Source organism: Echinops telfairi, unplaced genomic scaffold (genome assembly GCF_000313985.2).
Source record: "Echinops telfairi isolate 266 unplaced genomic scaffold, ASM31398v2 ScPeMD7_27;HRSCAF=92, whole genome shotgun sequence".
Taxonomy (NCBI): domain Eukaryota; kingdom Metazoa; phylum Chordata; class Mammalia; order Afrosoricida; family Tenrecidae; genus Echinops; species Echinops telfairi.
The window spans coordinates 329,563-338,765 of record NW_022103924.1 but is presented as its reverse complement, the minus strand read 5'-3'; the positions used below and the strand labels follow the sequence as shown (position 1 = coordinate 338,765).

The window sequence follows — 9,203 nt, the reverse complement described above, 5'->3', positions numbered from 1 at the left end:
CCCCACCTCCTTTGCATCCATATGATTGTTCTGGGTCTTCTGATACCTGATCCTATTGACACCTCATGATCACACAGACTGGTGTGCTTTTTCCATGTAGGCTTTGTTGCTTCTCAACTATGGCTGCTTGTTTGTCTTCAAACCTTTAAGACCCCAGACACTATATCTTTTGATAGTCGGGCACTATCAGCTTTTTTCACCACATTTGCTTATACACCCATTTTGTCTTCAGCAATCATGGTGGGAAGGTGAACATCACAGAATGCCAGGTTATCAGAACAAAGAGTTCTTGTGTTGGGGCAGTACTTGAATAGAGGTCCAATGTCTGTCTGCTACCTTATTATTTAACATATAATATGTGCACATAGAACTATGTCACTATCATTATATATAAATATGTTTACATATGTACGTGCCTATATTTACACCTCTGTAAATCTCCTTTGCCTCCTAGTTCTTTCCTCTATTTCCTTTTACTTTCCTCCTGCCCCACTATCATGTTCAACCTTCATTCGGGTTTTGGTAATTCCTCTCAGCTACATTTTGCGCCTGGGTTTGTTGGCTCCCCTTTCCTCTCCCCTACCTCCCCTCTCGCATATTTCCCCAGAACCATTGGTGTAGTTGTTTCCTCCTTGGGATCATTTATCTTGCCTATCTTATCTAGATAGACATGCGAAAAGAAAAAACAACAACAAAAAAGAAACTCCTAAAATAAGTAGTTCCAGGTCTGTCTGTTGATCTTTATGAGTGTTTTCTGGTTGAGTCTGATGCCTTGCCCCTGAAGTCTATTTTTGGGATTCCTTGGGGATTTCATTGCTTTGCTCTCCTTGCTGCTTTGTTGCACGTCCTCCGTGTTTTGCCCTGGTGTGGTGGAGTCAGATCTGGCATAATTCTTGTACTGTGTCTCCAGTGTTGTCCCCCATAGCACTATGGGTCAGTGAGGGGATGCCGTGTCTCTTGGTGGGACTGGGCCTATGGTTATCTCTGTGTATTGGCTGCTCTGAGCAGGAATATTGTCCTCAGGGATTGGTGGGCCACGTTGCGTTCCACTCACTCTTTCTCTCCTTCCCTCTTAATTTGCTCCCATGTGTTCTGAGCAGACGCGCCCCTGTCTCCAAACTGTAGCTTCAGTGGTGTCCTCTGTAGTTCATTCTTCTGGGGAGGGGGGATCCATGCATCTGGGATCGGGGCCAGCCCCACAGACCTCTCTATTGGTTAGCTGCTTCATGCTGGTATGTTGCATTCAAGCCTTGGCGAACCAGGTTGAGATCTGGTCCCTCTCTCCCTTTCCTGTGGAGACATAAACAATACCCTCCTCTTAGGTGGGTTAGTGCCCTGTTCCCTGACTACCCATGTCCCTGTTCTCCCCTCCTTTTTAGTTGGCTCTAAGACTCTAAGAAGGATAATGTACACTGAAATGGGCTGTCTTTCATCCTAACAGGTATATTGGAAGGTCTCTGAAGACAAAAAAGCAAAATGTGTTGAAAAAGGAAAATCAAAACAGGTAATTCCTGTTCTGAGCTGAAGCAAAACAACAACCCAAAAGAGGGGGAGGGAAGTATATTTCTCAGTTTGTTTGTTTTTCTCAGTTGTTTTAATCTTTTGAATGCTAACCTTTCTGAAATGTGGACAACACATTTTGTTTCAGAATTATCATAGGGTTGATCTACTCATTATGACTCAGGTTTCTCAAAGTTAGTGACAAACGAATGCAGAAATTTGATGAAGACTTTTAAAAGATTAACTGAATTGCATCTAGTCACTGTGATTCACTCTGAAACTTTGACGATGAAAAGCAATTTCCAGTGCCTACTGACTCATGTTTAAGTGCAGGATTGTGTATCCCAACAGTGTAAGTGTGTTTGCACAAGTGCATCACTCAAGATGTCTGGGAGACATCTGGTCTCTCAGCACTGGATAAATGTCCCCCTTCTTCAAGGTTTGGGGCACCATTGTGGGCCATAAAGAGCCTTGGTGGTATAGTGGGTCGCACTTTGGGCTGCTAAGTCCAAGGTCAGCAGTTCAAAACCACCAGCCACTATGAGGAAGAGAGATGAGGTTTTTTGCTTCTGAGAAGGTTCGTGACCTTTGAAACTTGAATGGACAGTTCTACTGTGTCTTATAGGGCATTATGAGTTGGAATTCCCTCAATAGCAGTGATGTTGCATTTTGTTTTGTTCTGTGGCTCACTAAATCTTTTTGAAATGGAACACTTAAAGATCAATATTCTAGGTGTTACATGACATGGAATGTTATTGGCCATTTTGAATCAGAAAATCATGGTTTACAATACCAGGCATGACACAATCAAGAAGAATGGCATTGCATTCCTCATCCAAAAGGACCTTTCAAGATCGATCTTGAAACACAGTACTATGTGTGATTGATGCCTATCCAAATACAAAGGATACAATCAGTACAACTATTGTTCAAATCTGTATACCAACCCCTAAAACTAGTAGTGCAGAAATTGAATTCTATGAACCTTTTCAGTATGAACTTGATAAAATATGCAATCAAGATGCATAGATATTTAGAATGCAAAGAGGAAGGAATAGTACTTGGAAAACATGGCCTTGATGTTAGAAACAAAGCTAGAGATCATATGGTCGAATTTTTCAAGACTAACGACTTGTTCATCACAAAGACCTTTTTCAGCAACACTAAAGGCAACTATGTATATGGCCTTCTCCAGATCAAATCCAAGAAAGCAAATTAACTACATCTGTGTGAAGAGATGATGTTGCTCAATATCAGCAGCTAAAATGGGGCCCAAGAAGACGGTGAAACAGACCATCAATTACTGATATATATGCAAGTACAGGTTGAAGTTGAAGAAAATTAAAACAAGTCCACCAGAGCCAAACACCAGAATTTTGAGAGCATCTCAAGCTATGTAGTAAACATTAATGACAGAAGACCTGATGAACATCAAGAATATTATACATGAAGAAAGCAAAAGGTCATTAAAATGACAGAAAAGATCAAAGTCGATGTCAGAAGAGCTTTGAACCTTGCTCTTCATTTCAAAGATTATTCAGTTCTTTGAACCTTTACTTAGCTGTTAAAGTAGCTAAGGCACATGGAATAAATGATGAAGTAAAAGAACTGAGCAGAAAATTTCAAAGGGCAGCTTAAGACAACAAACTAAACTATTATAATGAAATGTACAAGGATTGAATTAGTAAACCAGAAAAGTTTTGATATAGTCACATATCTTAAACTGGAAGAACTTAAGAAAAATTCAAGCCTCAAGTTACAATACTGAAAGATTTTATGGGCAAATATTGAATAAAGCAACAAAAGAGAGCAGAAAAACATACACATAGTTGCTGTGCCACAAAGAACTAGTTATTCAACCATTTCAAAAGGTAGCATATAATCAAACACTAATGGTACTGACAGAAGATGTCCAAGCTGCACTGAAAGTATTACCTGGAAACAAGGCTCCGGGAGTTGATGGAATACCAATTGAAATGTTCAACACTGTGATGAAGCACTGGAAGTACTCAGTCATCTGTGCCAAAAAAGTTGGAACACAACTGCTTGGCCAAATGATTGGAAGAGATCCATATTTGTACTATTCCACAGAAAGGTGATCCAACAGAATGCATAGACTATAAAATGACATCTGTAATATCACATGCAAGTAAAATTATGATGAACTTGATCCAACAATTATTGCAGGAATACACGGACAGGGAAATGCCAGAGATTCAGGAAAGATTCAGAAGAGGACTTGGAACAAGGGTTATATTGCTGATGTGAGATGCATCTTGGCTGAAAGCAGGGAATACCAGAAAGATGTTTACTTGTATTTGACTATGCTAAGGCTGTGTGAATCTTAACAAATGAAAATAGTTATGACAAGAATGGGAATTCCAGAGAAGTTCATTGTGCTCATGTGGAACCTGTGCATAAGAGGCAGTTGTGTGACCAGAACAAGGGCATACCACATAGCTTAAAATCAGGAAAGGTGTGTCTCCAGGTTGTATCCTTCACCATACTTATTCAATCTGTATACTGAGCAAACAATCAGGAAAGCTGGATTGTCTGAAGAAGAATGTAGTATAAGGATTGAAGGAAAGTGTGTTAGTCTGGGTACTTTAGAGGAACAAATCCACTGAAACTCATGTATAAGAGAGAGTTTTATATAAAGGGTAAGTGTGCATCAAGAAAACATCCCAACCCAGTGCTGCCCAGGCTCACAAGTCCAAAATTTACCCATATGTCCACCACCAACCCACAAAGTCCTCCTCCATCTCACAAAACAGATGCAGTGATGCTGACTGTAGGAGGAAAGCCGAGTCAGTGAACATGTAAGCATCTCAGCGCTAGCAGGGGTCTCCACACGGCTGCTCCAGGACCCAGGGCTGCATCGGGGTAGGTCCATGTGGCTTCTCCTCAGGGATGTCTTGCAGGAAGTGAGCCTTGCCAGCTAAAGCAAGGAATTGGCTAAGACAGCAGCACCCTGGTCCGATCATCACAAAGCAGCAGACCCCAGAACTAGTAAGGCAAGGTTCACTGAGCCATTTATCCCTCTGCTCTTCAATTAACCCCACATGTGTTTATTGGCCAGGTTGGCAGAATAAACTAACCTCCTCAGCAGGCTTATCAACAACTTTCAATATGACATAACCTTGCCTCTTGAAATGGAGGACTTGAAGCACTTGCTAATGAAGATCAAGGCTTGCCGCTTTCAGTATGGATTACAACTTCATGAAATGAAAACCAAAATCCTAACAGTTGGACCAATAGGTAACATCATGAAAAACAGAGAAACAATTGAAGTCAAGGATTTTGTCTTGCTTAATTGCTATTAGTGCTCATGGGAGCAGCAGTCAAGAGATCAAATGACACATTGCATTAGGTAAATCTGCTGCACAAGACCTCTTTCATCTCTTTAAAGTGTTCAAAACAAGGATGTTACTTTGAGGAGCAGAGTGCACCTGACCCAAGCAATGGTATTTATCATTGCCTCATATGCATATGAAAGGTGGACACTGCATAAGGAAGACTGAAGAAACGTGTTGCATTTGGACTATGGTGTTGTTGAAGAAAATTGAAGTACCCACGGACCACTAAGTAAACAAAGCTGCTTGGAGTAACTATGGTCAGAATGCTCCTTAGAAGCAAGGATGTTGAAACTGTCCCAAACACTTTGATCATGCTGTCAGGAGATGCCAATCACTGGAGAAGGACATCATACTTGGTAAAGTAGAAGAGCAGAGAAAATAGAAAGGCCATTAAGGAGATGGATTGACACAGTGGCTGCAACAATGGGGTGAGACAGAAGAATAATCGTGAGGATGATGAGAGCTTGCCAGTGTCTCATTTTGTTGTACGCAGTGTTGCTATGAGTCAAGTGACTTAACAACAAGGGCTTCTGTGCTTAGGACATTGTCATGCATGAGTCTACATCTTTGGCAGGTGATTCAGTCAATTCCAGAGTTATTGAATATTTTAAAAATTAATTTGAAAACAAAAACACAAGGGAATTTTATTTTTTTAGTGCCTTTAGTAAAGTACTAAGCACTTTCCATGAGAAATGAGAGCAAAGCAAGCATTTCATTCTGATGACAGGTGACACTAAGAGTCGTTTCGAACTAAGGAGGATAATGTGCTCTGCACTCACCTGTACAGAAACTGCACCAAGAATAAGAATACCCCGACCCAACCCCAGTTTAGAAAAACTTAGGGAATTGCGATTTATTTCCAACCAGTTGAAAAACATGACAAAACTTTACTAAGCGGAGATAATTTCAGACTATGGCACATAAGCCAAGTAAGTTTCAGCCTGAAATAGTTTGTGGGTTTTTTAATGCCATCTTTGTTTTCCTCTTTTGGGGCCTTTTAGTTATAAAGCACAGCTTTGGGCCTCCATTTACTCCCTCTGGGGGATTTACCCAGACCTACATACACAGTCCCCTCAGTATGTAGCAGGAAAGAAAAGCTAGATATGACCTTAGTCACATGTTAAATTACAGGGAGTAATGCGCAAGTGTCCATTCTCAGCATGTTGTCAACAAAATGAAAGGGAAACACAAACGTTCAGTGAAAGTTAAAAACATGGTTGGTCGTGTGTGTCCTCAGCAAAAGTTGAAGAGAGCTTCTATCTCTTTCCGATCACAAGGTCTTTGCTGAGTGTAAGTAACTGAAATAAAATCCCATTTGGCACTTTAACACGTTGTGAACACTGCAGAGACAGAATTCGTCAGGCCAGCCCGGGATATAAGGCTGCCCAAGGACTAATGGTGCATCACTGTGACCCTCACAATGTAGATGGACATGTTGGAATTGGTGCCAAGACTGTGGGCATCTGGAGGTCGAAATAAGTCAGCAGTTAGTGTGGAGCTCGTCTGAGTTTACAATGGCACAAGCTGGCATTGACACTTAGCTTGTAGGATCTTGGAATTAAAATATGCCAGCCAATTTGAAATGGTAACTTGATAGAGAGTGAGAGAGGTGTGTAAAGCTGGATAGTTGTTGATGTGTTTATTTTTCTTTCTTATAGACAGAATGCCTGAATTACATCCGGGTGCTACAACCACTTGATGCCAACACTCTTTATGTGTGTGGAACAAATGCATTCCAACCAATCTGTGACTACCTGGTAAGAATTGGCACCGCCCATTTATTCAATACAGCCTGGTCATCAATTAAAGCAGAGTGAGGTGTGGGTCAGGCATAAACTAATCACCAGCAAAACAAGGTAGTACCAACATCAAGAACATAAATCCATGTGTCAGCTGTGGTCAGGCTGTCACCCACCTCCTTCAAAGCACCACTGTTCTTACCTGTCAGTCACCACGACAGGTGAGACTCCTAGCACTGCGGTCCTTAGTACTGTTCAGAACTCAAAGTCGGGGTATTATATAAAGTGAGTTGTTGACAAAGTAAACTCCCATATATTATTGTCTCAGCACCTCCCTCTCTCTCCTTTTCACTTTTGTTTTATGGGGAAGGCCTAGTTATGATAAGGGTCCTGATACAAATTAGAACTTCTTCACCAGGATGTACACTTGCTTTTTGTCTTTCTTACCATCTCTGGAGAAACAGAATCCTTTTGATACACATGTCAGTGAATGAGCATTTACTTCAAGGATGGGCTCACATCATTGTAGAGGCTGGCAAATCCAGAATCTGTAAGTCAGGCACCAGGCTGAAGACTTCGGGCTTGTATCCCAAGATTTATGGATGATATGACGGGAAGAGTACATGCGGGGAGAGAGTGACTGCTGACCAAATATTTGTCTGTTATCTGGAGGCAGAGCATACCCTAAGGAAACACCCTTCTTTGATTAAATTGAGTTATGGAAGATGATTATATTATATTAAATTACATTATGAACAGCAACTAGCTTATTATTTGGTTAAACCATTTGGAATTAGAGCTTAGCCAAGCTGACAGGCAGGCATCACACTCTTTGGTATATCTTATATACTGGTCCTGGATTAATATCATTCTTTATCTGCTGTTGAGATTCCTGTTGGTGTGCAGGTTGCCACTGGACTATGTAGATTGGTATCCAGTCAAGACCACATGAATACACTGAGCTGTCAAAGAAGCAGGGCTCTTGTTTATCCCTACACTGAATACATCAGAAACACTCAGGTTTAAGAGAGGAGCCCTTTATACCTCTCATTTGTCCATTCTCCACTTCTTTCCACTTCACTTGGGTGAAAACTAGGAAAGAGAGATTTAGCTATAATGCTCAGCTAGGAGAAATTCTTTGTATTCAGAAAATCTGATGAGCAATGCATAAGAGACAGAGAGAAGGAGTACGTGTGAGAACTGAAAAGTCAGCATATTTCCTCATATATTTTAACAAGTACATAACACATGTAAAATCTACTCTAGTGAAAATCTTGATGTTAGAATTATAAATGAATTGAAATTTTTATAAAACATTTTCTACACAAAATGTGGCTCATTAAGAACTTAGATAGGCAAGCATTGGACTTGTATGTTTTTCTCGGGGATGAGGCTTGGATGGTGTGTCAGTCTGGGTAGACTAGAGAAATAAATCCACAGAAACTCACCTATGTATAAGAGAGAGTTTTATATAAAGGGTAAGTGTGCATTCAGAAAGCATCCCAACCTAGTCCAGTCCAAGCCCATAAGTCCAACAGCCCATATATCCAACACCGATCTACAAAGTCCTCCTCAAACTCACAAAGCACACACAATGATGCTGAATGCAGGAGGATCACAGGCCAGTGTGTAGAAAGTCTTTGAATCCAGTGGTGGTATGAGCACCTCAGCACGGCTTTTCCAGCACCCAGGGCTACATCAGGTTAAGTCCATGTGGCTTCTCCTCAGGGATGTCTCGCAGGAACTGACCCTTGCCAGCTGAGGCAGCCACACACTGGTCCTACCATGAGAGATCTACAGACCAGAGAACCAGAAGAGCGAGGCTCACAGAGCCATTTGTCTTTCCACCCTTCAATTAATCCCACATGTATTTATCAGCCAGGTTGGCACAATAATCCTTAACTATCTCAGATGCTGGTCTGAGGCCAGCGGTACAGATGCTGGTGTCTCGGATGCTGGTCAGAGGCCAGCGGTACAGGTTGATAGATACTAGGGCATGCTTCTAGGACGGTTGAAGTCCTCAAGAGAGATACTGTTTCTTTTTGCTTAATAAAATGTGTACTGAGTCTATTTGAGCATCAAAGGGTTTCCAGGTTTAACTCTGACTAGAACCTGCAAATACTGCAGTGGAAACTTACACTCCATAGATATGTCAGTTATTGAAGTAAGGGAAAATATATTTCATTTAAATCTATACCTGTCGTTTTCATTGTTAATGAAAAAAATTTAAGCCTGTGGAAAAGTTAATACTTGTATTCATATTAACCACCTAGATTGCAGAGATAGGAATATTTATTTAGCCTTATTTGCTAAATATCTGTGTGTGCTTATCTGTTACCCTTATGCATTTCCTTAGAATAATGGCATCTCCTAAATTAACTCTAGTTTCATCATTAAAGCTAAAAGATTCACCAGCAATTGCTAGTTATCATCTAACGTGTGCTCTCCAGTTCCTGCTCAAATTGCCTAGTAAGGTTCACTAATTACTCTCACTGGAATGTTTGTTCTTGGGATGACCATAGAACACTGCTATATGGCAGGGATAGATTGATCTTCTGCTTCTCCCCACAACATGGGAAACTGACCCTATCAGGAGTGAGAACCACCT

General features: G+C 41.0%; 1 protein-coding gene across 1 annotated transcript in view; it reads left to right on the top strand.

The window, feature by feature from the left end:
* The window catches only part of SEMA4D (semaphorin 4D), an 88,787-nt gene that overhangs the window by 10,110 nt on the left and 69,474 nt on the right, over nucleotides 1-9,203 (top strand). Inside the window, exons 3-5 of the mRNA XM_030885418.2 lie at nucleotides 1,442-1,504; nucleotides 6,515-6,613; nucleotides 8,995-9,064. Coding sequence (XP_030741278.1) covers nucleotides 1,442-1,504; nucleotides 6,515-6,613; nucleotides 8,995-9,064 — 232 coding nt within the window. The remainder of the gene's footprint in view (nucleotides 1-1,441; nucleotides 1,505-6,514; nucleotides 6,614-8,994; nucleotides 9,065-9,203) is intronic.